This window comes from Anas platyrhynchos, chromosome 8 (assembly GCF_047663525.1).
Source record: "Anas platyrhynchos isolate ZD024472 breed Pekin duck chromosome 8, IASCAAS_PekinDuck_T2T, whole genome shotgun sequence".
NCBI lineage: Eukaryota > Metazoa > Chordata > Aves > Anseriformes > Anatidae > Anas > Anas platyrhynchos.
This window is the reverse complement of record NC_092594.1, coordinates 38,238,834-38,265,435: the sequence shown is the minus strand read 5'-3', so window position 1 is coordinate 38,265,435 and position 26,602 is coordinate 38,238,834. Positions and strand designations below refer to the sequence as shown.

The following is a 26,602-nucleotide window of genomic DNA, read 5'->3' as shown; positions in this document are numbered from 1 at the left end:
CTGTGAAGTGCTTGGGGCTGCTGTGCCGCCCCAAAACCTGCTGTCACCGTCCTGCTGCTGGGGGTAGCAGAGCCGGGCTGTATGAACCCCCCCATACATCACAGCACTCCAACAGCCCCTCACCGCCCCCAAAACAAGAGAAAAGCCTCATTTTTAACACAAAAAACCTTTATTTCCGACAGCCCCAAACCGCGTGGCAGCACCAGCAGCACCGGGCACCCCCCAGCGCTCAGCCCCCGGCCCCAACCCCGGCGTCTCGGGGGCGCTGCGGGACCGGACCGGGGCCTCTCGGAGCCTCCGGGGGCCTCCTCCGGGATCCTCCAGGATCCTCCCCGGAGCCTCCCGGGGCCTCCCGGGGCAGGGCCGGGCGGGGCGAGCGCGGGCGGAGCGGGGCCGGAGGAGGAGGAGCGCGGGGCCCGGCCGCCCGCCCGCTCCGGTCGCCCCTGGAGACGGGTGGAGGGGCCGGAAGGACGGACGGAGCGAGGGACGGACAGACGGACAGACCGAGGGACAGACCGAGGGACAGACCGACGGTGGGTCGGGGGCTGGAGCCGTGCCCGGGGCGGTGGAGGCGCAGGGCAGCGGGTGGGCCCTGCCTCGGGTGGGCCCGGAGCGCAGTTTGTAGCTTTTTTTTTTTTTCCTTTTATTTATTTATTTATTTATTTTGCCGCTTTTTGCTGCTTTTTGTGTTTTGTTTTTTTTTCCTTTTTTTTTTTTTTTTTTTTTCCCGTCCCCATTGCGCTTTGCCCGCCGCGTGCCGGCCCCGCTGGGGCTGCGGGATGGAAATTGGAAATTTTGCCCCCCAAGGAGAGATTCGCTCGGTTTGGGGCAAAAAAAGGGGAAATGCGCCCTGCCCGCCCAGCGTGGCTGTGCAACCCATGGCATCGCCTGCATGGCCTCGCCCCGCCGGCTGCATGTGCTTGGCAGGAGGGCGATGGCGAGACCGGGACTGGGACCAGCACCGGGACTGGGACCAGCACTGGGAAACGGGGCCAGGACGGGGCCGTCCCCATGGCCCAGGGGCTGCAGTGGGACCGGGGTGACCGGGAGGTCCTAGTGAATGGCACGGTTTGGGTAGAGCCATGTGTTGCGTTGGGTTGGGTGCCCCCCATCAGGCTGCTCACTGGCACTTCGAGAGAAAATTGTGTGAGTAAATACTGAGTACCGGGCGGCTGTAGTAGTGTTTTGTGCCTCTGCTGTGCCACTGAATGGGATTAAGGGATTAGCACGCGGTTAAGGACTTCTCAGCCCCGTGCTTCATCCGTGCGCCGGGTGCGTTGCGGTAACTCGGGGTGTCTTGATCGAGCGCTGAAGTGGGAAATAAATTCAAAAAGAAAGCGCCTTGTGAGGGCTGAGCCGTGCTGTAAGGCTGGCTGCTGTGGTCTCACAGCTGACGGGACCACCTTTGCATGCTAACGAAGTACTCGTTAACGCTGTAACGAAGACATCGAGGGCCCCCAGACAGCAGTCGCTGCTGATCGGCATCACCGCCAGCATCCTGACCCCTCACCAGCACTGTTTTAGCACAGCCACCGCGTTTCAGACACCGCTGCCGTTTCCGATCTCTCCCCGTGGCTACGTAACAACTCCTTTATGAACGCTCGAAGTCCATTTCGTAGGCTGCCTGCCTCCAAATACTCGGCATACTTGAGCCCAGCTCACGAGAAGATCCTACACAGCGACGTGGGCGACGTGGGCTCCACAATACCTCCGGGTGTTCCCGAGGCCCTCAGCCCGCCGGGGACACAGCGAGCGCCACGGCCCTTCCGGGTGGGAGCGAGTTTTCCTCCCGAACTCATCGTCTGGTGACGAAGCTCACTGCAAAAGCAAGTTCAGACCTCTCCAGGAGCCCGCGGGGCAGCCCCGTAAATCCCCACCATGGGCTGCATCGCTTCGTCCCCCCCACCAGGGCAAAGATCTCAGCGCGAGCCATGCTCCCAGGGGCAGAACGAGGGGTTTCTGAAGCTTGCCCCGATAATATTGGCCAGATTATTTAGCAGCGTGCTTCAAAGGCTTGTATTGCTGCAAATAGGTTGTCTCCCAGCAAGGAGCGGGGCTCTCGGGGCTCGTGTTCCAGCACAGAAAATCCCTTATCTCATCCGAGATAGGAATCGGTAGTAAAACTTTCACTGGCTGGAACGAAAGCAGCAGGCGAGCTCCCCCGATCTGGGAAGTCGCTGTGGGCTTGCCGGTTCTTGGGAAACTGCAGCTGCAGATGTTGGGTGGCTCTCGGGATTTGCCCGGAGTTAATCACTGCTGGAATCGTGCAGCTGGGCTCCGCGTTTTGTGCTCGCACACACTGAGAGTTTTTGGTTCCCGAGCACCAACGCTGCGTTTGCCACGGTGCTCTCCTCTGAAATCTGTTGAGGATTATAGGAGGGAGGGAGAAGAGCAAATCCTGAAGGCATGAGCAAAAGATTTTTGCTCTGTGTTCTCTAAGGATTAATCAGAAGGAGCAGAAGGAGCAGAAGGAGTGACAGAAGTCCTCAAAGCTACGCTAGAATTCTCTGCAGGGTTCTCTGGAGGCAGGTAAAAGTAGGGGTTAGCAGAGGAAAGCCCTAAATATGGACAAATGAGTAGTGTGGCAGGCTGCGAGAGGACAGATTCAGATGGTTGCCTGCCGAATAAATCAGCAGGGTGTGGGTAATGCCAGTAAACCCCATTTACTGCCTTGCTTGTTGTGCCTCCTCCAGCATACCCCTGTGCAAGCAGAGCTTCCAGGTAAGCATTGGTCAGGGGCTGGACCTCAGCCCCAGCACGTGGCACCGTCCCCAGCCCATGGCACCGTCCCCAGCCTCGTGCACATGGGCCCAGGGCTGGCTCCACGCTGGGGATTTCGGAGCAGGGCGGGCAGGGTGTGAGCAGGGCGTTCTCCTCGGAAGCAGTGGGTGTCGTTCGGAAGGGAAGGTGTGGGCAGGGGATGGGGAAACCTGTTGTTGGAGTCTGGCTTGCAGAGCAGGACCTGCTGCGGCGGCCCTGGGTGGCTTGGAAAAGCCTCCCGGGCAGCGGCTCCAGCCCCAAGGAAGGGTGTAAGAGCTGGGAGGGATTTGGGCTGTCCCCGTGTGTCTGCTGCAGCACCACCGCCCTGCACAGCCCCGAACCTCCCCCGGCATCTCCTGCCTCCGGGCATCTCCCGAACAGCCCCAGGAGCAGCAGGGTTGGTGGCCCCAGTGCCTGCAGCGTTTCCAAAGCACAGAGCCTCGAGGTAAGGAAGAAACCCCTCAGCCCATGGTCACTGCAGCGCTTCTGCTGCTTTTCTGTGCTTTGCGTCCCCATAAAGCTGCAAAGCTTTCACAGCACCGACCGTGTGCGTTATTACACGGGGGTATTGGACAGAAACAAAGCGATTTTAGTTGTTTAAAGCTTGTTTCAAATTGGTTATAAGGTGGGAAGTCTGGCTGCAGCAGGCCCGCTCCTGAGCCTGTCCCTCCTGGGACGTGTTTGGGTTTCTGTCCTGCCCTCCCAGCTCTCTGTGCTTCAGCTTCCCCAATCGTGGTGCAATCTGCACGTCTGAGGAGTTTGGTGTGTCTGCGTATGCCTTTTAAGCTAATAAAAGAGGAAAAGGCTCTTTGCAAGGCCATCAATCACCTCAGTGGGCAGCCGGTGTACTTCCAGAAGAAAATCTCTCCCTTCGGCTGGCCTGAACCTCCGCGGGCACAGCGCTGCTGCCGGCCGTGCCTGAGGGGCACGTGAACCAACACTAAGCGTGGATTTAGAGCCAGGTACCGGTGATGCAGAAGCCCAGAGGGCATTGATTTCTGAATCAAATAATGAGAAGAGAATCCCTGAGTTAAGCCACTGGGAAAGGTGTTGAGGTGTTGGCCTCAGCGCTGCAGAGGGGAGTTGAGCGAGCGCGATGGAAAGGTGGTAGGTTCAACACAAAGGACTCGGGTGTTGGGGTCTCTGCTCCAGCTGGGATGGGCAGAAGGCAGCTCTGGAAGCCTGCCCAGGTTTGTGGTGCTGTGAAACTTTGGGGATTTGCCCTGAAAACGGGGCTGGTGCCGCTGCAGCCAGTGCTGGGCCCCCAGCCTGCCTCCTGCTCGTCCCACTGCACGCACGATCAAGCTGCTTCTGGAGCCAAAACTTTCTCATTTTAGACGGATGTTTCAGGTGGGCAGAAGCCTCCTCCTTTTGCTGTGCTGCAAAGCAAAAGCTCGTTGCCATTAAAAGCTCGTTTTGTGCCGTGCAGCCGTCTGGGTGTGCACAGGTTGGGTGCTGGGTGCTTCATGTCCCCGCTGTGTGTGAGCAGCACGGGCTCAGGGCTGGGATAACAACTCCTGCAGCTGGGCAGCATCCCTTTGGAGGATGTCAGTGGTGATCCTGGCTCCTGCCAGGCCCTGGTTAATGAGTTATTGGTGTCCCAGCTTCTTCCTCAGCCTGAAGGCAGCGGGGGCGGGTGGTCAGCGGCTGGCACGGTGCGGGCTCTGCAGGGATGCAGGGCTGTATAAATTTGCATTGTAAATGCCAGGGAAGGGGAACGTGCCCATTACAGCCAGGGCCAGAGGCCTCCTGCTGGCTGCACAGCCTGAAGGTGTGCTGCACGCCCCCGGGGTCGCGGAGTCAAGAGCAGAGCCGAGGCAAAATGCTGCCATCCTTGCGACTAGAAATAAACCCCAGGTGCTCACTCCTCTTTGCTTTGGCTTTCCTGCACTCCTTACAGTTGTTTTTCTCTGTTTCAGGCTCGCTGCACAAATAAAATCCAAGCCAGGCGGACAAGCACCGGGGCTGCCTATGTAGGTGAGTGTCCAGCTCGCTCCTTTCTTCATTGCAGAACACCAAGCAGCACAGCAAGGCCCAAACCCCTGTGATTTCATTTGATTCTGGAGCAGAACCATCACAAAACACTCAGGCTCTTTGCAGAGGGCTGCGTCAGTTAGCCAGGGGTGGCACGGAGCCCTCCGAAACTTCGGTGCTTGTTGCAGTGCGTTCCTAATTATCACTTTCCTACTAATTTCCTCCTAATTCTCCCTTTTCTCAGAGGAAACACTCGGATATCCTGCAGCCAAGCACCTCGCGTGCTGCCGTGCACCCCTTTAGTGGCTTTGACCCGGGAGCCTTGGAGCTCTCCGCAGAGCATCTCCCACCCAGCTCTCCTTTATCTCTCTTTCAGCCTGAAGAATTCACTCAAGGTCACGTAAACCTGCGGCCGGGCTGCATCTCGTGACTCCCTCCCCGTCTGGAGCTCTGACCGCGGGCCGTTCCTGCTTTACATGCCGTAAGACCAGCTGCTTTTGGTACAGCCCACGTCTCTCTGCACGTTTCTGTAGTTGGTTTTTGTCTTTTTCTGTTGTGCACAAGCGGGGCAGCGCTGCACGGGGAGGAGCTGCTCCCATCCCGGGGGAAGCTGCGCCCCCGTTTGGCAGGGAGCAGGTCGCCTTTCCTCAGGGCATCGGGCTGGTGACTTGAAAACATTCATCCTCAGATGTTTTCCAAGGTAACCTGGATCTGGAAGTGAGTTTTCATGGCTTTAATTTACACTGAAGACATAAAAAGGCCAGGCAGTAAAAACCCAGAGGGAAATGAAAGCAGGTTTTTCCACTGCTCCTTTCCCAAGAAGTAAATTGGGCTTGTCAGAATCACGTGCTGGGAGGCTGGCTTTGAAATCCAGTGTAGCCGGAGCCCAGCCTCAGTCAGGGCTGTACTGGGCTAACTGGTGGAACGCAGCTGGAGAGGGAACGAGTCCTTAACGGAGAGCCCAGTTGGCCAAATCCGTGTGAAGATCTTGGCAGCTGTCTATTTTTCATTGCGGATTATTGGGGATTTTTATAGCATTTTAGAAAGAGCTGCAGGTGAGAGTTTGTCGTTGCTGTGCATTTCTTGTTAAAAAAGCGATTTAGAAATATGCTGATGTGTGCCATAATCCAAACAGAGCAGGATGGAGGCGTGCCAGTCCCCCTGACACCGCTCTGCTCTCCTGCATCTCTGCCCTGCCTCCGTATTTTGGCTGCCCCTCTCCCCACGAGCCCCTCGCTCCCCAAAGCAAAAGCAGGGGAAGAGGAGCAGGGCTTGGTGCAAGACCCCAGGGCTTGCACCAAGGGAGCTGTGCTTAGGGCAGCACCGTGCACAAATTGTCCCCAAGCCCTCTCCATGCAGGCAGAGGGTTTAGAAACCATCTCCAGTCCACGCTGGGTTTTGCTCCTTTCGCTGCTGTTTGCAGAGGGCAGGGTTCGGCTGTGTCCCCACTCACCCGGCGCTGTTTCCCCGCTGTGTCTGGCAGAAGGAGGCGGCTCAGCAGCTGCCCTCCCCTCCGCCAGGCGTCTCGCCCTGCTTTCCACTGGGTGTCAGTGCGGCCCCACGCAGGGCTGGGCGCCTCTGTGTCCGTCCGTCCCTCTGTCTGTCCCTCGGGCAGCCCCAGGGGCAGGGTGCTGAAGGTGCTGTCCCCCTGCTGAGCTGGAGGAGGGCTGGACACCTCCCCTCCTTCGGGTGCTCTCTATTTAGGGCTGCACCCAGGACAGCGGGGTCCCCACCATGGGGGGCTTTCATAGCGTGGCCTCTGGAGCTGTGGATGGGACGAGCAGCGCTGCCCAGGAGGCAGGCAGGGAAATGCTGAAGGTGTCAGCAGGCTGAGAGATGGAGGAAGCTGTTCTCCTTCCTCTTCCTCCTCACCACGTTGTGCACCACGCTTGGTGCCCGTCCTGGCTTCCAGCTCTTGATGCAAGCCGTGCTGTGCTCCTCCAGGCGTGCTTGAACACACAGCAGCAAGCGATTTGGCTGGCAGTCACACCAGGGGTTCTTCCCTCAAGAGGTTCTTCCCTCAAGGACTTGAAAATTAAAAAAAAACAAGGCCGTGAAATGCACAAGCACACAGCACGTGCTGGAGCAGCCGTGAGCCCTCAGCACCGCGGGCTGTGCCGCAGGGCACGCGGTCTGCGAGCCTCCCGGGGCTGGAGAGGGGCGAGAAAAATTGCTGAGCATGGAGGTAGGAGCGAGCTCTGGCCTTTTATTCCTGTTGGCACTGTGGGGGTAAGAGGAGAGGGGCGGCTGGACGTGGGTTTTCCTGGTGTGTTCTTACTGAGAGGGCACCCGGGAGGGCGGTGTGGGGGTAAGGTCCCCGTAGAGGGCTGTGGGGTGGCTCTGTAAGCAGCTGGGGCTGGTGGAATCCTTGCCTTGGTGGGGATGTGCGAGAGGCACCCGGCTCCAGCTTGCAGAAAAGCCTCCAAAGCACCCACGGGCAGAACCCCACCGTGCAGGGCTGATGCCCGTGGCTGGCCGCAGGAGGGCTGTGAGCACCTCGTGCGCCCCTGCACGCCGCCCTTCTTATCACAGCCCCTCCGGGGGAGGTTTAATCTGCCTCACTGACCTGCAGTTTTGGGTTACCCGGCTTAAAAGCTGTTTTCCTTCCCCAGGAGCAGTAAGGGGATCAAATCAAATCAAATCAAAGCTGCCCGGTGTGCTGAGGGCTCGGGAAGCAGCACGGAGCTGACCCAGTTGTTGGAAGATCTCCGCAGGAGGGGTTCGGTAACCCTAGGAGGGCCATCAGGGCAACGCAGCTTCTGTTTGCGCGAGGAGGAGATGCAGCACGCTGATTTTCTAATGTTACATGGTTTTGAAACGTCTCATTTGTTAATGCAGCCGGGAAAATAAGCACGGCAGCTTTGGTAACGAGGCCGTTCCTTCAGGGAGGGGGCACTCGGTGGCGGAGGCTCTGTGCTGGGGGCGCGGGGAGCAGGGGCAGCACAAACCCTACAGCTGCCAGCAAAACGGGAGCTTTTAGTCCTGGCTTTTAGGTCTGTGGTGATGGGTTTTAACCCCGTGTTTTTACAACTGAAGTGCCAGGTGGGCACTGCTCGGGAAAGAAACCAGCGGGGGCCACGAGGCAGCAGCGGGACCTGCCCAGAGGAACAGCCCCGTGCCTTGTGCTGGTTGTGCCTCTTCCCCTTGCTCTCGGGGGGAAGGAGCTCAGCACCCCTCTCCCTGCCAGCACTCCTCACGGGCAGGGTCTCTCCCCCAAATTCACAAAGCTCTGCTGTGCTTTGTGTGTGCGCTGCCCCCCGGCGTGCTCCTGCGTTGCGCGCTGCTGCATCAGCCTGCCTGGCTGGGCTGCCCGTCACCCACTGCAGTTGGAAAAGGCTCCTGCGTGTTACTCACAGGTCTCCAGGTTAATGTGCCGTGGCTTTTGCCTCGAATTCCTGGGAGCGTTTTCACTTGGATTGCATTTGACAGGTAAGGTGGAACGCGTCCAGCGTGCCCCTCCCTCCCTCCCCTTCCCAGTGGCAGACAGACCCAGCGCCGTCCCCTTTCCCAGCAGGAAGGCGAAGCACCTGGAGATGAACCTGGGTGAGCAGGGCTGTGACTGTCCCACACCGAGGTGTGTGTCACTCAGCTTCTCTCCTCCTGCAGCCTGGATCACCCAGCGCCGTGCCTTGCTGGGGCGACGCAGCGCTGGTGATCCAGCACGCACGGTGCTCGCTGGGGACCACATCCCGGTGCTGGGCACGGTCCTGGCAGCAGCACGGCGCTGTGTAGGGCGTAGCTGGCTGTAACCGTGACCTGTTCATGGTGTGTGCACAGCTTTGGGACACCACACGTCCCCCCTGCATCCCGGAGGCACAGCCGGACTTTGCCCCCCGGCCGGAGCTGCTCGCGGCGCCATCCCCACCCCGGCGCTGGCTGACTCACGGCGTGGCTGCCTCGCCTCCTGCCTCCCATGCGGGCTGGAGCAGGCTTGCAGCGCTGCAGGGCGAGCTGCTGCCGTGCAGACAGCCCTGCCTGCCTGCCTCCTGCTCGGCGGGCGGCGTTGATGCTCCTTGATGCTCGCTGCCTGCGCCCAGGGCTGCTCGCGGTGCGCAGCGCGCTGCCGGCACGGCCACGTCCCGGCCCCAGCAGCAGCTCTCAGCCTGCAGGGTGCTGAGCAGGGCTCCTGCTGCACCTCCTGGTGCTGCCACCCCGCAGGCTGAGCGCTGAAAGGAGCCTCCTGCTCCTCTTCCCCTGCTTTTGCTTTGGGGAGCGAAGGGTTCGTGGGGAGAGGGGCAGCCAAAATGTGGGTGTTGACCCACAGGGTCAGGGTTCGTGCTGCAAGCGCAGCGCCTTCCTGCAGCCACCTAGCGCCTCGTCTGCTGCCGAGCACTTGCTTGGCGCCGTGATCTTTGAACTGGCACACGTTTAAAGACTCTGAACTTAAAAAAAAAAAAAAAAAGCACTTCCCCCGCTTACCCCGGGGTTGGCACTCGGCGTGCGTGCGGCGTTTGAACCGGTTCTGCTCCGCGCCTGCCTCCTCCCGGCTGCGCACAGCAGGAAAGCAGCCAGCAGCACAGGAGGCCACGAGGATCAGGGAGATGCATGAAAATGTTTTACTGCTTGTTTAGGGACACAGGATTGTCATATAGGGTTGTAATCCCAGCACCAGTGATTGCTGGCCCCCCAGCCTGCGTGTGAGCAGGAGGCATCCCTCGCACCTTGCGATCACCATGAGCCAGGGCAGCGCCGTGCAGGCAGCCCTCCCGCGTCCTGCCAGCACAGCTGCTCCCAGCCCGGGCTCGGGGGGGCTCAGAAGCTGCCCCGTGCCCTGCTGGAGGCTCCCCAGGGGCTGCACGGGGCTGCACGAGGCAGCTGGGAGCTGCGAAGCGTGAAATACCTGTTGGTACGGCCCTCGGTGCCGCACCACGAGCTGCTTAGCCCAAAGTTAATCATCCCAGCCTAGTTAATCATTTAAAGATGTCTTTAATGGATACGAAGTTGTTTTCTCCAAGTCAGCCGGTGCTGTCACGGCCTCCCCACACTCTCTTTTTGGTGGATAACCTGCTTCTTGCCTGCTTGGCTGAGCCCCGGGTGGCGAGCTGCCTGCTGGGGGGCTTTGGTTCCTACCTTGGGAACCCCTGGGCTTGGGCTGCAAGGGGCTCTCGGGGTTTTGGGGCAGCAGCTGGGGCTGCTCTGCTGTTATCTCAGAGCCACGGAGGACACCAGGCCGGTGCTTTGCCTTCTTACCCAGAGCAGGAAAGTCCCAGAACTGCTCTTTTATTTTTTTTTGCCTGCATGGCCATATGGGAGCAGACGGCAGCTGGCAGCGTTTCTGTGAACTTTGCCTGTTGTTCTGTGTGTGCGTGTTTTTTTTTTTTCCCCTCGGCTGTGTCACAAAGCTGCTGCAGGCCTGGAACAGGCAGATGGGGCAGGGCAGGGGAGCCTCTGCCCTTCCTCCTGCTGTGACATCCTCCTGCTAAAGCTGGGGGAGATGCTGCACGGGGACCCACTGGGGTGGCGGTGGCGGTGGCAGCGCCCTACAGGAGGGCTCCATGCAGTTTTCCTGGGGATTTAGCTAGCTGACACTCAGCTGGCAGCTCCTGTCGTGTAAAATAAGAAAAAAAAAAAACAAAAAACACTTTTTTCAGTGTGTTGCTGTTGCCTCTTCGTCGGGGTGCAAAGCGCTGGGCCAGCTCCTGGGAAAATAACCCGCTGTCTTTCCAACAGAGCACCTCCGGATCCCTGAAGATGTCTGGCAAAACGGCGAGCACCACCAACAACATCGCTCAGGCCCGCAGGACCGTCCAGCAGCTGAGAATAGAAGCCTCGATAGAGCGGATAAAGGTGGGAGCCCGTCCTGCTTCACCCCTCCTTTCCTCCTGTTTTGCCCTCGGTGTGGTAAGGGGCACGCTGTGCGTGGGGGCACGCTGTTTGTTGTATTTTTTCCCCATTTGGAGCTTGACCTTTGTGCTGCAGCCCAGGAAACCTGAGCACAGCCCAGTCTTGGGGCCGCTCTGAGAGGTGGCCTCGAGTACTTCGGTGTTTCCTGGGCTTGCAAAATGGACCAAAGCAAAACGTGAATGCAGGTCAAAAGTGAAAAAAAAAAAAACTAAAACAACAAAAACCGGGTGTAAGCTTCCAGCTTGATGTGTTGTGTTCCTTTGGGGATTTTGCTACACCCTTCCAATGGCTGCAGGTTGCATCTGCACCTTTGTGTGACTGAAAGGAAGGTCACTGAAACGGCTTTTCTGGAACTCAAGGCACAAAAGAAGCCCGACTCTTTTCCCAGCTGGAAGGGATGGGATACTGGGTACGTTGCTAACATTGCCTGGACAGATGTTGTCTGTTTGGCTTCTCGAATTATTGCCCAGCCCCTCGTGGAGGCCAGCAGCACAGAGCCCCGGGTGCACGCAGCAAAGGTGCCGTGTCCATGCTGGCTGCGGGGCGGCGTTACGCAAGGAGGGACCGCGTGCAGCATTGTAGAAAGTGTTAGTCATCTCAGGACACCTCTGTTTGTTCTCCCCAGCTTTACAGGTGATAAGTTCCTTATTACAAAGCTGCTGGATATTTCGAACCCCTCCTGTTTGTTTATGGTTTTCAGCAGGAGCTGCGTAAAAGCCGAGCAGCACTTTCACCTGCTGCCGCAAACCAGCCCCAGGAGGAGCATGGCACCGGGATCCATCTTCTTCTTCTCCCTGCAGATAAAGCTGGCCCCAGCGTGACACCCAGGACAGTCTGCCTTTCGCAGGAAACAGGGTCTGGGCCCAAACAACGTGCTGAATGCCCAGCATCAATCTGTTCGTGCACAGGGCTTTTCCCCAGCGGGCAGCTCGCCTTGCTAATTGCGGGGAAATCCGTGGCCATTTCATGTTTTTTTTTTCTGTCTTCCGCAGGTGTCAAAGGCGTCGGCAGACCTAATGCTCTATTGCGAAGAACATGCCAAGAAAGATCCGTTGCTAATGGGCATACCTGCCTCCGAGAACCCCTTCAAGGACAAGAAGACGTGCGTGTTGTTATAGGAGCGCCCGCGCTACCGCCGCTCTGCGACGCGGGGCGAGGCGCAGGCAGGTGTATAGACAAATAACCCGTAAGGTACCTGCTAGTAACTCTTCCTTTTCCACATGTATAAATGATTTCTTAAGCTTTCTAAAGCATTTCCTCTCTTCCCGGTCTTCATTAGGAAGCAAGTCTCAAACAGAATTAATCGCCCTCTGGGCCGGCGGGCACGGGGCTGGCTGCGCCGTGAGAGCCGCCCGTGTGCCCGGGGAGCTGCTCTGCCCCGGCCCCGCTCCTGAGATCCACAAACACCACCAAAGTTGCCTAGCTTTGCCGACAGAACAGGGACAGATTGGGAATCCCAATTAACCATCGTTTGTTTCAGTTTTTTAGACCGCGCGTGCACGCAGGGCGGGCGGCGATGCCTGCCTGGGGAGCGCACAGCCGTGCCCTCGTGCACATGCACACGTCCAAGTGCATTATTTAGCAACAGCTGCCTTGAAAACCATTGTAGCAACTGCTGGCGAGCACCAGCGACTCATGCCTACATCTCTGTTATGCCTCTTTCTCTCGTTGGGTCTGTAAGTGTGAAACCTGGAGTGCCAGGAGTCAGGTATCTGAGGGGTTTTTCGTAGCTCCTCAAGAGGAGTTGAAAAAGCAGAGTTCTCAGCTTCAGTTCTGCTCGATTCTGCTTTTCTGCTTTCTCTAATTAAAGCTCTGTGTTGGTATTAAAAAAAGTTGTCGAAAGAATCAAAGGCTGCAAGCTGACGTTTCCCTGGCTTTGTGGCTGAGGTACAGGTATGGTTCTGTCACTCCAAGCCTCGTCTGTGTTTTGTACAGGGATTCAGAATTTGGCTCTCTTTTAAATTCCTTTTTAGAGGGGAAAAAAATGCCAAATTGTCTCCAGATTGTGGTTATGCAAATATAATTGGGGAGCCTTTCCATCAAGTACGTGATTTTATATATATACATAATAAAAACCTCCTTGTGTGTGTGTGTGTATAAACTTTAATAGAATATTTATACAAACATTGCATATTAACAGAAAACTTCGAGGGGATTTGCAATAATCCCGACTTCAGCAGGCTCCCGATGTTCTTTGCCTTTCCCTGTAGCCGGTGGTTGGGAGGCTGAAGTCCTGATCTGCCATAACCGTGCATTTCTGTAACCACGTCTACAGAACGTATTAACCACTTGTAATTTACTGTCTTACATTGCCTATTTGTCATTTCTATATTAAATTATATACGCACTGTTGATAATATATTGAGAAATGATGTCTTTGTTTAACGAGCCTCTTTAACCCACAGCTCTAAATCCAAACGCGGGGCTGGCAGTGAGGGAGCCGTACTGCTCATTCTCTGCTCACCTTCAAATTATTTTTACAACTATTTTTCTAGCGACAATTTCACAACAGTAACGTAGATCCACGCTGAGTTTTTTTTACTCTCATTTTATAAGGCACCTGGGTAAGAACAGCCCTTGGCTGCGGGTGGGTGGAAAGGGCCAGGGCAGCTCGGGGGCGAGGGGAGGCTGCCCGTGGGGTGTTCTGCCAGCCTGTTGGAGCTGTGTGGACACAAGGATGACTTCAACGCCGTGTTTTTTCCCTGTACTGTTCCCCTGAGCCACGTCCCCCCGCTGTACTTTCTAATAAAGCCGTTTGGCACGGCGCTGCCCTTGGCTCCGTTACTGCTCGCACACGGATCACCAGCATTTCCTGGGGGCTGCTGGCCGGGGGTGCCTCTGCCTATGGGAAATCCATCCTGTCCTACAGACCTGTTCCCTACAAGGTGCATTTTTCTGCTTCTTTGTACAGTTTTGAACTCTTTGCAGCTCTGGGGCAAAGATTTATCCCAGTATCTCCTTCGTTCTTGCTTCCATGTTGGAAGATGGTTTGTGTGCAAGACACGTTGTTGGTCACAGACATGGGATTAGGAACCCTGCAGGTTTTCCTCCAGGTGCTTCTCAGTTCAGGCAGCCCACCTGAGGGTGTCAGCTTCTGGCAGTGTTCTTTATGGCTGCTCAGGTACTTTCTGTGCTTGTACCTGTGCTATACGGGGGGGGTGTGGCCGCACACCCGTCTCCGCTTGTAACTTTGCTCCTTTGCTATAAATACTCCATGAAACAACAGGAGTTGTACAGCTCTGAAGAATCACGGACTCGTAATCAGTAAAACTAAAAAGGAGAAACGAAACCAGCGCCATGGGCAGCAGCTGGAGGAGGTTCTGGCGGGGCAGGATGGGGCTGGGCCCTGCCTCTGGGTGCTCCCACCTCTAGGCCCTGATGCCAGGAGGCCTCACTGCCACCCCAGTGTGTGCTGGAGTCCTGCCCCACAGACTAAACAGCCTCTCAGGTGGCTTTGTTTTCCTCTGTATTTCTTGTCGAGGCACTTTGGTTTGGAGGCAAAGGCCCGATGTTTGTTACAGGCCCAGAAAAGGAGGCTCTTTGGGAGCAAAAAGCCTTGAGTTTTACTCGTGTTTGTGTCCATAAATACATATAAATATGTATATATATGGGGGGGAAGCTTTCAGGAGCTGTCTGTTACTGGGTTTATGGAAGCAGGGCCTGAACCACCCCCTGCTACGGGGCTGGCCCCAAGCAGCAGCCCCGGCTTGTCCTGAAGGGAAGGCCTGGTGCTGTACCGCCAGCTGCGGCCCCACCTTCAGCCTTTTCCCCCTTCCCAAATTTGTGCTTCCCAAGCACCACACACCGGGAGGGGGCTGTGCACACGCGGGGGGCAGCCCGGGCTCACGTTGGCTTTAGAAGTGCTGACGCCGGCCACGTGCTGTAAAAACAAAGCTAAAAAAACAAAAAACAACGAGCTCAGAAAGCTCCCGCTCGGTGCCCCAGCACAACCCGAGCTGTCCCCAGTGCCTGGACTGGGGAAAAAAATAATGAAAAAATACTGAAAAAATAATATGTAGGGTCGAGCCAGGGCTGCAGAAAGCAGGGCATCTGGGCAGGCAGGATGTAGGTCAGCGGTGTCCCCGGAGCCTCCCACCTTGGCCTGGGGCAGAGCGTGGGCGCTGCTGTGCCGGCACGGTGCCGCCAGCTGCCCGGCTCCTTTGGGGCCAGGATTGGGGATTTCTGCCCCGCGGAGCTCGGCTTTGTGTGGTGTGCGACAAGGAGAAGGAAAGCAGCTGCTGGCGGGGCCCTGCCTGGTTGTGGAGAGGCTTCGGGGAACGAAGCCAGCAGGGAAGAAAGGGGCGCAGCTGGCGGGGCGTGCTGCACCGCGCCGGGGGCGCAGCGGGTGAAGGGTTCCTGCAGAAAGGAGCCGAGTTCCCCCAATTTTCCAGAAGACTCAACCCCCCCCCGGGGCTTTCAGGGCGTCCCAAACGCTTCCTGGTGTTCGAACTGTGTTCGAACTATGCTTTTAAGTGGCGGGGTGGAAGACAAATAGCTACCATTTCCTGCAGAGCGCCGGCTGCTTTTTCGGTGGCTGGTTTGGGGCGGGGTGCGGCAGGAGCCCAGGTGCCGTCCCGGGACCCCGTGCACCAGGAGCAGGACCCGCCGAGCGAGCCGAGGAAGGCAAGAGAACAGCACAGAGGATCCGAGAGTCAACTTTATTCCAAAAAAAAACCAAAAAACAAAAAAAAAAGAAAAAACCACCCCAGAACAAAGCATTATCCACTTTCCAACACCGCCAGTGGGGCAGCTCTCAGCAGCCTCCTGCTAAGAGGTGGCGTTGGCCAGGACCTGCAGGGGTGCCTGCTTCCGAGACCGCAGGGTATAAATAACTTTTTTTTTTTTTAAAGTCAATATCATAAAATAACTTACTCTATATCTTAGCATTAAAAACTCGAGACTGAACATCCCAAAAATACGCTAAAAATCGGCTGCGAAGCGTCCCGATTCACCGCTGAGCTCCTCGCGGAGCCGAGCCACAACCTGCGGGTCGCACTTTTGGGAACCTCGAGGGGCGTTCGGCGGCGTCCTGGCTCCTGGGGCAGGCTCCAGCTCCTCCCAGGCTCCTTCCCTTCGCTTCCCGGCCGCGTCGCTCGTCCTCCATCCCACGCAGCTCAACCCCTGGACGTTTTTAAATCCTTTTTTTTTTTTTTTTGATGATTTTTTTTTTTTTTTGTTAAAACCTTTATCCCCCCCCCCTCCCCTTCCCCTGCTGCGCCCTCGCACGAGGGCAGGGGGGAATTTTTCCTTCCTGAGCTAAGCGCCAACGCACGGAAAGCATCCCACCGACCCCGGCACGGCGCCGTCACCGCTCGGGGAGGTTGATGACCGGCACCCACTGGTCGGCGTAGCGCCGCTCCCGGCAGAAGCACATGAGCTGACTCAGCGCCGGGTCCTTCCACTGGGACGCGTGGGGGTTCTGCAACGAGAAGAGGGGTCGGCACGGGGAATTAAACCCTAAATCCGGGTGGGAACAGCGGGAAGGTCCCGGGGATCCAGGCTTTGCTTCGTCCTCACCGTGACCAGGACGCAGTGGAGGTCGGTGGGGGGCTCGGTGGCGGTGTGGGGCAGCAGGAGCTGCGCCAGGCGGGCCGGGTTGCTGACCCGCAGGATGTTGATGTCGTTCTCGCAGCAGAAAGCCTGGATGAGGGTGAAGTGGATCTGCAGCGCCGCGTCCTCCGCTTCCTCCTCGTCCGCCGCCAGCAGGCACAGCACCACGTTATCCGGGTCCCTGCGGGGGCACCGGGGGGGTCACCGGGGAGAAGGGGGTCACCGGGAGGGGTCACTGGGAGCACTGGGGGGTCACCGGGGGGGGGAAAGGGGTCACCAGGAGGGGTCACCGGGGGGGTTACCAGGGGGAAGTCACCGGGGGGGGTCACTGGGGGGGTTTACTGGGGGGAATGGGGTCACCGGGAGGGGTCACCGGGAACATTGGGGGGTCACCAGGGGGGGTTTACCAGGGGGAAGGGGGTCACCGGAGCACCAGGGGGGGTCACCGGGGGGGTCACCAGGAGCACGGGGAGGGGGTCCCCGGGGAATGGGGGGGTCCCCGGGGGGCAGCACTCACACGTTGAGCAGTTTGGCCGCCTCGTAGACGCCCAGGGTGAGGCTCCGCTGGCTCAGCGCCTTGCTCAGCACCTCCTCCAGCGCGTCCCCCGCCTGCTCCATCCTGCGGGCGGGCACACGGCGTTTTGGGGGGGGGGGGAGCACCGGGGGGAGCACCGGGAGACCCCCCCCGGCCCCCCAAAACCCCGCTCCCGCTCCCTACCTGCCGGCCGTGCGGTGCTCGCCAGGCAGCCCCTCCAGAGTCATAGTGCGGCAGCAGGGCAGGGCAGCGCCGCCGCCAGCCCCGGGGGCCGCTGCCGGGCCCGATATCGGATCCGGATTCGGATCCCGGTGTTAATCCGGATCCCGCTCCGGATCCCGGCCCCGCTCAGCCCCGCGCCGCCGCCGCCTGTGCGGACAAAGGCTCCCCGCGGGCGTTGTCCTGCCCCGCGCCGCCCTCATTTGCATGCTGCATCCCCATTGGCTCATGCAAATGAGACCACGCCCCCTTCTTCCCCCTCCCGGCCTCTCGCCTTTTATCCCCCGAGCGCACCCCGCGAGGCTGCCACGGGAACCGGCGGGGGCGCCGCTGCTGATTGGATGGAGGGAGAAAGGGGGCGTGGTTTGGGGAAAAGGGGCGGGGTTTGTATTAAAGGGGCGGGGCTTGCGGCGCGCCAAACCGGGCAGGGCGCCGCGGGCTCCCCCCGGCTGCTGGGTCCCGGCGGGGCCTGGGCTCCCCGGAGCCTTCCTCATCCTCATCCTCCTCATCCTCTCCCTGCTCCTCCTCCTCCTGCTGCTGCTGCTGCTTACTCCTGGGCGCCCATTTCTCAAAGCAGTGCCTGGATAAGGCTCAGGAGCTGGGCCCGTGACCCCAGCACATGGCTGGGGGATGCTCAGCACCAAGGGATGCTCAGTTTTGGGATGTGCTCAGTTTTGGGGGATGCTCCTCTCTGGGATATGCTCAGTTTTGGGATATGCTCAACACTGAGGGATGCTCAGCTCTGGGGGATGCTCGTCTCTGGGATACGCTCAGTTTTGGGATACGCTCAGCTCTGGGTGATACTCAGCTTTGGGATATGCTCAGCTTTGGGATATATTCAGCTCTGGGTAATGCTCAGCTCTGAGCAATGCTCAGTTTTGGGATGTTCTCAGATTTAGGATATGCTCAGCTCTGGGATATGCTCAGCACTGAGGGATGCTCAGCTTTGGGATATGCTCAGCTTTAGGATATGCTCCTCTGTGGGATATGCTCAGCTCTGGGGGATGCTCAGCTCTGGGATATGCTCAGTTTTGGGATATGCTCAGCACTGAGGGATGCTCAGCTTTAGGATATGCTCCTCTCTGGGGGATGCTCAGCTCTGGGGGATGCTCAGCACTGAGGGATGCTCAGTTTTGGGATATGCTCAGCTTTAGGATATGCTCAACTCTGGGTGTTACTCAGCTCTGGGCAATGGTCAGCTTTAGGATATGCTCAGCAGTGAGGGATGCTCAGCTCTGGGATATGCTCAGCTTTAGGATATGCTCCTCTCTGGGATATGCTCAGTTTTGGGATATGCTCAGCTTTAGGATTTCCTCCTCTCTGGGATATGCTCGGCACCAGGTGATGCTGAGCACGGGGCACGCTGCCTGCCATCACCTCACCACCCTCTCAGGGCACCTCTCCTTGTGCAAGGGCTCCGTGCCTCCAAACCCAAATCCCTGGGGGCAGGCACTGCCAAACAAACCCCTTTGGGGGTCGCCAGGAGGGTGCCCGAAGGTCGTCCCCGGCTGATCCCAGTGCCCCACGGCGCTGCCCGACCCCGGGAAACGCTCAGGTGGGGGTGGCAGATGGCAAAGCCCCGGCGCAACAGGTGGGAGCTTTGTTCGGTGGCCTCCCAATTAACTCCGCTTCATTTGCCCCATCTCTAATGGCAACCCGAGCCCCCGAGCTGGCTCCAGCGCCTCCCGATCTGTCTGGGAGGGAGCCGCCGAGCAGCCGGGGTGGGTTCGGGGTCTTTTTTTTAAAAAATTCCCAAAAACTTAATGAGCAGCCGTGGTGGGATGCGCGCAGCCGCTCGGCACCAGGCCTGCAGGGAAGGACGAGGCCGGCAGGTGAAGAACCCCGAATAACCAGGCAGGGACGAGAAAATCAGGCTGGTTCGCTCCCAGCGAGGGAAGTGAGTCCTCGTTACTCACCCCCATCTGCAAAATACCCACGGGAGCATCCCTCTGCCCGGCCTGCCCTCTGCCCCAGCCCCGGGCGGGGATGCCATCCGAAGGGTTTGCCTTGGCCCCGAGCTGACCACGTCCGGACCCCACATCCCCTGCCCCCGGGCTGCCCCCTGCCCCTGCAGCTCCCCCTCCTCCTGGCTCCTTGCTGGCCCCGTTTTGCAGCAATGTCCCCATCCGTTCCCAGGGCTGTGTCCCCTTGGGGCTGGCTGAGCCTCTCACCCACCCCGCTGAGCCCCCGTTTTCCCCCAGTCCTGTTCCGTGAGGGTCCTGGGCTTTGCACCCCGGCCCCCTGCCCATATCATCAGCAGCAAGGCAGCATTTTATTTTATTTTATTTTATTTTTTAATAAAATTAGCATTTTATTTGGTTAAGAAAATGCTGGTGCGAGGAAAGGCAGCGCTGCTGCTCCGGGTGCGGGGTGCCACGGGCTCCCCCTTTGTCCCCAGGCAGCCTCCCCAAACCCCAGCCCTCCCCGGCCGTCCCACTCGGGATGCTGGCAGCAGCCGGCCCCGCTGCTTTTATTTTCCCGTCTGGTGGGAGCTGCCAGCACCTCCCAGCAGCTAATTAACTGCAGGATTTTTGCAGGGGAAGAGCGGCTGCGACGAGCCCCCGCGTGGCCCTACAGTGCTGGAAGCCCAGAGCTGGGCTGGGGGCTCCTCTTTTCCATGGGAATCCCATTTTGGGGTCTGGCTTTTCCCATCTCCCGGCTGGGCACCTGGGGAGCTGTTGTGGAAGTGATTTATAGAGGTGTAATCCATATATTGACAGCTGTGTGCAAATGATACATACACACATGGCATCTATGGGATAATTATATAGGAAATATGCAACAAAATGCTGTGGACAACGTGGGTACGGAACAATACCCCTAAATATTTAATATTTAATGATGGGGGGGATGCTCAGGAGATGGGGATGATGCTGGCAGCGAATGGCCCTGGGTTTAAGCACCGAACGAGGGCCGGCTGAAGCCCAGGAGGAGGAGATCCCTTTAGGAACCAGGTGCCGAGGGGTGGGCAGGACGCGGCCATCCCCCCCGCAGGGCGCGGGTGCCGTTCCCCACGTAGCCGCCTGCTGCAGCCAGGCTGCTCCTAGCACCCTGCGCTGCGCCTCTTTCATCAGCGGCACTCGGAGCAATTCGCGGGCGGTGATTTGGGTGTGCAGCACGCCCACGGTGAATGCAAATGCTTTTTTTTTTTTCTTTTTTCTTTTTTTTTTCTCTGTTCTCGCACGCGTGCGCGCTGCCTGGGTTGCAGAGCGGGCACTCCGGTGTCCTTTGCCGTGCGTCGGGGACAGGGACGCACCAACCCCATCCACCTGAATCCTCCAAACTCTTCTTCCAGGCCTCGAAATCTGTCTCTGGAGATGTTCGTGGTTGCGCTGTGCCGAGCCGTGTTCCCCCAGTGCCCTCTGCAGCCCTGGGACACGCGCCCCGTTATCGCAGCGGGCACCCCGTGCTGGGAACCGGGACCTCGGGCTCGGCACCGTGCTTATCGCAGCCGGCAGCCCCCGTGCTGCTTTATCCAGCCCAGCAGCGCTGCCCCCACGGGACACGGGTGCCAGCATGTGGCACCAGCGCGTCCCCAAGCAGCAGGTCCCACAGCAGTGACCGACCCCACGGGGCACCTCCCGCATGCTTCAGCCCCCGAAAGCTCCCTGCCCGGCCGCTGCGGCCAGGGGTCTGTGGTGCCTGTGATGGGGACGGGGAGGAGCAGGAGCAGGGAGGAAGCCTTGGGAGCTGCCAGCGGAGCCCAACATGCGACAACAGCCCCGGGGCTTTGTTTGGGCTGCACCGGTCAGGCAGCCCCACGCTGCTCATTAGCAGAGAGCCGGGGTAGTTCCCCCGCCTGTAATCACCCTAATGAGTACTTGTCTTGCCCATCTGCAGCAGAGGCGATGCCGTGACCTGTTTTCAGGCTGTTTGATCTTGTTCTCCCCGAATTTCCCCGCCGGGGCGAGCCTGCTGCCGCAGCATGCGTGCCGGAGCACGTGCGGGATGAGCGCGCCCAGCAGCGGCACGTTCACTGGGGCCGGTGTCCCGGCTGCAGCTCACTTGCAGCGCCCCGAAATGCTCTGCGTGCTCCCTCCTCGCCTCCTGGGAGCTCGAGCCTCATTAGTGAGCGACAGCACCAGCACTAATGGCTCGGGCTAATTGCCCCGGCCTGATATGGGGCTGAGCAGGGCGCTCCTGGGCACCCCCTCCTGCCCGGTGCGTGCTGCGGGCGGGGGAATCTGCAGCAGGTTTTGGGGCTCCCCTTGTTGGCTCTCGGTGCCTTCACGTACACACCATGGTGCCCAGAACCAGCACGGGCACCCAGGGCTCATCTCTGCTCCCTGATCCCCAGCTTGAACGCGCTGCGTGTCCTCCCCTCGCTCCTCCTCCGGCTGGGAGGGCGGCCTCGAAACTCGGGTCTGCCAGTGGCAAAATGCAGGAAAACGCCCAGAAACGCACCAAGTGCAACGCCTTCTTCCCAGGAGCGCCGCGCGGGATGGCAGAGGGCTTCCCTTGGCCTCCCGATGCTGCGTGCACCGTTTGGTTTAATCAAAAAGGGGCCTGGGGGTGGTGTGGGGGGACACGGGGGGCCGTGGGTCGTGCCCGTGCGCCGTCCTCATCCCCGCAGGGAGCAGCGCGTGGAGGCAGTGCCAGGGTTGTGCTGGCGGGGTTTTGGGCTGGGGCAAAGGTCCCGCAGTCAGTCTGAGCTGATTTTTAGGAAAAATCTCAGTGGTGGGAGGGCGAGCTGCGGGGCTGGGCTGGGAGCACTTTTTCCATCATGTTAAGGAGGGGATTTTTTGGAGGCTGCGGTGTGCCGCGCTCCCAGCACAACCAGGAATGAGCCAGGTGAGATGTTGGCACGGCGAAACCAGCAGGTCCCTTCTCTTTGCACCACGGAGAGGGCTCGACGGGGAGGCAGCGAGGTTGGAGCCCGGAGGCTGCGAGGCTCGGTGGCTGCAGGCAGGCTGGGGACGGGGAGGGGGACGCCTCACGAAGCCGTGGGCTCCACAACCAGCACGCAGCCGGGACGGGCTGGGCTGGAAGTGGTGCTGCTCAACGCGGCGCCCTGCAAAAAAAAATAAAAAATAAAAAAATGTGCTTGCTTTTTTTTCCTGCAGAACAGCAGCCGTGGCAATGGGAAAGTGCCCGTGGCCGCGGAGGCCGGTTCAGCCGGCAGGGAAGAGCAGCTCTCTGCCCGGGCAGCCACCCGCCAGCCTGCAGGATTTGCTTTGGCTTGTCCCGGGCTTCGCAGCACTGCTGCTGGCCCTTTCGCCGCGGCACCTCTGCGTTCCCTGCTCTTTTCCCCAGTGACACCCATGGGAAGAGGCACCGTGGGTGCTGCGCCTGCTGCGTGCTCGGGCTGGGCTCCCACGGCACCACTCGCCCCATTGCTGCGGGTTTTAATTCCCCCCCACCAATGCTCTGCAGATCTCGGAGGAAATGTTTTTCTCTCCCCTTTTCCATCTTCTGAGCAGCGCAGAGCATGGGCGGGCAGGAGCGAGCCCCACAGAGGGGGCTGATAAAAGCAGCGCTCAGGCTCCCTGACCTTCTGCTTCTGACTGTTGCAGCGCTCGTTTTCGGAGCTAAAAATACCTTTTACCTTGGCTGCTGTTAAGGAGGAACTCCCTCTTTGCAGGTTGTTTGGGATTCGAGGGAAGAAAGAGCCTGGCTGAATGTGCAGTCAAAGCTCTGCGGCCGCAGGGTGTGTTCCCTTGCCCGGTGCACATTTCGATGGGCCTTTTTTACTCCTCCGTGCACGTACTTGGTGTTGTTATTCGCGTGTTTACAGCCCTCCTCGTAATGACTCTGCTGGTTTTTCTGCTCTGAAAAAAAAAAAAAAAAGCCCAGAGCTGTGCTGAAGTGAGCAGAATATCCGGGAGGACAAAGCCGCGGTGCTGCTCGTGCGGTGCAGCTTTCCCGAGCTCTGCCGGACCCCTCCTGGCCATCCCCGCTGCCCTGCTCAGCGCTGTGTCATTCTGGGACTTTATCCCAATCAGAAGCCCTGTGCCACGGATCCATTGATGCAAACATCTCCGTAAAAAGTGCTCGGTGTGCGTGCTGCCTGCTGTATTCCCCACGGTGAGCCAGCAGCAGCAGGTGCCTGTGAGTTAACGCAGCGTGCTTTTAATTGCAAAAAATTAGACGCAGGTAGGCTGCTTGGTTTTCTTCCACCCTCTGCTATTTCACACTCGCCGGCACCCATCTCTTCACCCACAAGACCTGCCACCAGCAGGCCATCCGTCACACTTCACCCCCCGAGCTGTCCCTGCTGGAGTTGTGCAACGCGTTTTGGACACTCGGTGTCTTCATGCAGCAGGTCGAAAACCCGGTGAAAACAAAGCAGAAAAAAATGAGCAGAAAGTTGCTGAAGGTACTTTGTGGTGCCGTGGTTACGTGGCATGTGAAGTTTTCCGTCCTGTTTTTAGTCCTGGCTGTACCTGACTTCATTCAGAAGCAAATGTCATGGTTTTTTGTATGAGAAACTGGAGCGTTTTGTACGGCCTGGGAAGAGATCCACCCTGAAGAGATCCCGAACAACCTCCTCCTGCTCGGCGTGCTGTGTGCTCTGGCGGGGAGTGGTGCATGCATCTGGAGAAAACCAGCAGCACGGCTTTGTAAATGTCCTTCAGCCAAAAAAAAAAAGCAGGAAAAATGCACCTCGGAGATGGAACAAAGACCCAGACGGGTTCGTCTCCCCCTGCCCTGAACTTGCCGCGTTTCCCCCTCTTGCTTCATAAGCAGACGGCCGACAGCTGCTGGCAAGGCTTGAAAATAGCCTGGGTGCAGCGTGTCACACCGCTCGCCGAGCCTCTTTTGGGCAGGAGCTCCCTGGCTGGGTTATCTATAGGCCAGCTTCAGGCTGCCTGCCCCGGCCACAAATAGCACCCGCAGCCCCTGGGAGCACTGGTTCTGTGCTGGGGCTGAGCAATAATGGATAAAATCAGGCTGTGCTCCCCCAAAACCCAGCACTGCCATCCTGACATTGATGCCAGCTCTTGGAGGCCACCCGTGCGCGTTTCAATCAGCCTCTAACGACCGCATCAGCAAACAGCGCTAACGAAATGACCGTCCTGAGACTGCCAAGTGGGGTTTCGGCGATTTGGAAGCCGTAACATAAAAGTTACAGCCCTGATTAGAAGCAGAAGTGCTGTGTTAATAGTCCTTGGTTATTTAATTCCCAGGCTACGGCTGTCTGTGGTTCAGGTTTTCAGGATCGATTGCAGTTGGGCATCACTGAGCGTGCCCAAATGGTCCTCCGGCTGCAAATTTTGTCATTCAGCCGATGTCGACAGAATCATAAAGCCCCAAATCTTGTCACCAGCTATGTCCTGAGTGTCCACCAGCCCTGTCCTGAGCACCAGGACGTGGGGAGCTGCGATCCCCCAGGCAGGAGCCTCCAGCACCCAGCTGTGTGCAGGAGCACGGAGGGATGTGCCTGTCCCCGTACGTGTGAGCAAACTGTGCCCGTGGCCTGCAGGGGAGCTGGGGATGTTTCTCCAAAAAGTGCTGTGTGGAGGGTTTGGCCGTGGTTGCTGCTGGCTGTGCCGAGCTGCCTGGTTCTGCCCCTTCGCCCTGCGCTGGAGGCCGGCCCTGCTTATCTGCAGCAGCACCACCCAAAAAAAGGCAAGCAGAAAACCACCTTTTCCCCCAATTCCTTTTTTCCCTGGCTGTGCCCAGGAGAAAACATGTGTGGGCCAAGCTTCCTAGGGAAGCAAGGCATGCCCAAACCCCAGCCTCAGCCCCCCTCCCGGTCTCTTTTGAGCCCGCTGCCCAGCAGATTTGACGGAGCAGCGGCGCTTCGGGAGGCCTTATCATCCCGGCAGCCTTGTGCAGCAGGCAGCTGGGCGCAGCTGATGCCCCCGCAGGAGGGCAACGCTCTGGCCTCTGCGAGATACCAGCGAGCCCTCGGAGCCCACCCAGAGCTCCCCAGGTGTAGGCAGCCCGGCCTGTCGGTTCTGCAGCTCACAGCCACTCGTTAGACCCAAGACTTCCTTCATTTTGTGTTTGAGGGACGCAGCCAGCCGCCCTTCACACCCCAACACGTTTCCTGCCTGTTTCAGCCCGAATTCCTCAGGTGAACGTGGACCTGAGGCCTTCACAACTTCTGTGTTTCTCCGGGGGGTGATGCACAACCTCAAGGTGCAGTCCTGAGCAGGAGAGGCCGGAGAAGGGAGCTGCCACGTAAACATCTGGGTTGGGATTTCTGCGGCGCTGCGCTGGGTGTGCCCGTCCAGAGAGGCAGAAGTTATCACCGGGAACACCGATCAATGAATTTGCTTTTCAAACACGAAGCGCCTGAAAACCGGGCCCCGCGTGGCTGGTAATTAGGGCTCTTTATTGCAAATGCCCACGTGCAAGCACCGTGTGTGACAAAGCACGCGGCTTCTTACCATGCACCCTTCAACTTTGGCTTTTTGCTGTGTGGAATAAACACATCTGGCTGTCTGTGAGCATGTACACACGATAGCTGGTTTATTTCTCAGTTTATATTAAAGCATTTTGAATCTGTTTTGTGTGTGCTTGATTCAAGGCGTGACTCAAAACCCATCAGGCCATAGCTTCACTTGGGAAATTTGGGAATACTGAATATATCTCGGCTGGCTTTGTCTACGGTGGGATTTCATTAAGTGGTTAGAAGATAGAGTGCAGAGCTCTTCGTACGGAACCAGTACAACAAGCGGAGGTGAAATAGGCACGGTCCTTGCAAAACCAAAAAACAGAGCTGCTGTGACTGCCATTCGAGTGAAAAATCCTACGGGCAGGTGACTGAGAAATCCGTTTGTGTAATCAAATGCCATCGTACAACCATGAAGCCGTCCATGCCATCTGGCAAGCAGTGCTTCAAGGCTCTGAGTGCGAATGCTTGGATTTTATTAATAAAATGTACGTGGTGCAACGCAGGCTCGGTGCCTGTGACGGAGCAGGATGCTGAAATGGGTTCCAGCTTTTTCCAGAAAACTTCTGCCCTGACTGTTAATTATGTGCACGTATCATTTGGTGGTATTTGATTCATTCCAAAAGCAAACAGGCTTGCTTGAGGAAAATATATTGAGTTCTGAGGATTTAATTTGCGGTAATCACTTAAAATATCCCAAGAACAGCGTGAGCTTCTGATGTGAGAGATCCGGAGCTTCAAGGGGGGCTTCCTCAGAGATATTAGAAATATTATCCTTGATGGGGATAAACACAATTATACTATCAGGTACCACAAGGTTCTGACATATAGAAAACATGTATTTTAGAAAAAAAAAATATATAGAAAAAAGTATTTTAGAAGGAGATGTCAAGTATGTTTTAATTTTCAGGATGTTTATAATTTGCACTGAGTATAAAAAGAACTAGCGACTAATTAGTACTGCTAATATTTACCATCTTGTTTTTCTGACAACTTGATATTGTCTTCTAATTGTATCTGCTAATTAGAAGAACGTAATTGTTAATGGAAGACGGAAATATTATACCTCTAAGCTCAAGGTAAATCTTTGAGGTTGTGAAACAACAAGTTTTATTGGTTATAGCAGCAAACCTCTTAAACCAGTGTCACTGAAGTTGCATTCAATGACACGTTTATCACAGCACACGGAGGCCTTGGGTACCCAGGGCACCCATGCCACTGTCTCCAAAGGTTTTTAGGGGGCTGCAGGGTGGCTGTAGGGACACGGAGCTGCTCCTTGGGCATAATTTTCCCTCTGGACATGTCTGAGGGCGATGCGTGGGTCCGTGGCTGGGGCACATTCCCCTCAGAGCAATAGGAAGACTGAATATATCTCAGCT

General features: G+C 57.8%; 2 protein-coding genes across 3 annotated transcripts; one reads left to right on the top strand and one right to left on the bottom strand.

The window, feature by feature from the left end:
- The first annotated feature begins 368 nt into the window (after nucleotides 1–368).
- Nucleotides 369–12,937, top strand: GNG12 (G protein subunit gamma 12). Of its 2 annotated transcripts, none has more exons than XM_027463015.3 (5): nucleotides 369–533; nucleotides 4,680–4,737; nucleotides 5,111–5,215; nucleotides 10,405–10,521; nucleotides 11,571–12,937. In XM_027463015.3, the coding sequence occupies exons 4-5, from the start codon at nucleotides 10,426–10,428 to the stop codon at nucleotides 11,694–11,696; spliced, it is 222 nt and encodes a 73-aa protein (XP_027318816.1). In that variant the 5' UTR covers nucleotides 369–533; nucleotides 4,680–4,737; nucleotides 5,111–5,215; nucleotides 10,405–10,425; the 3' UTR covers nucleotides 11,697–12,937. The 2 variants fall into 2 exon arrangements, with proteins under 2 accessions (XP_027318816.1, XP_027318815.1); XM_027463014.3 differs by having other exon boundaries at nucleotides 5,111–5,234.
- A 2,280-nt stretch (nucleotides 12,938–15,217) lies between these two features.
- On the bottom strand, nucleotides 15,218–17,070 carry GADD45A (growth arrest and DNA damage inducible alpha). The gene is made up of 4 exons (XM_038183177.2): nucleotides 16,847–17,070; nucleotides 16,646–16,747; nucleotides 16,096–16,309; nucleotides 15,218–15,997 (listed from the first exon to the last, which is right to left on the bottom strand). Exons 1-4 carry the CDS (start codon nucleotides 16,888–16,890, stop codon nucleotides 15,884–15,886), a joined length of 474 nt encoding a protein of 157 aa, XP_038039105.1. The 5' UTR covers nucleotides 16,891–17,070; the 3' UTR covers nucleotides 15,218–15,883.
- Nucleotides 17,071–26,602: the final 9,532 nt, after the last annotated feature.

What these genes read in the sequence shown, in the direction of transcription:
- GNG12 (XM_027463015.3), top strand. Translation starts at nt 10,426, where the DNA reads ATGTCTGGCAAAACGGCGAGCACCACCAACAACATCGCTCAGGCCCGC. An exon ending in CCTCGATAGAGCGGATAAAG is followed by an intron (nt 10,522 to 11,570) that starts GTGGGAGCCCGT and finishes TGTCTTCCGCAG; the next exon opens with GTGTCAAAGGCGTCGGCAGA.
- GADD45A (XM_038183177.2), bottom strand. Translation starts at nt 16,890, where the DNA reads ATGACTCTGGAGGGGCTGCCTGGCGAGCACCGCACGGCCGGCAG. An exon ending in GAGCACCGCACGGCCGGCAG is followed by an intron (nt 16,748 to 16,846) that starts GTAGGGAGCGGG and finishes GCCCGCCCGCAG; the next exon opens with GATGGAGCAGGCGGGGGACG. An exon ending in TCCACTGCGTCCTGGTCACG is followed by an intron (nt 15,998 to 16,095) that starts GTGAGGACGAAG and finishes TTCTCGTTGCAG; the next exon opens with AACCCCCACGCGTCCCAGTG.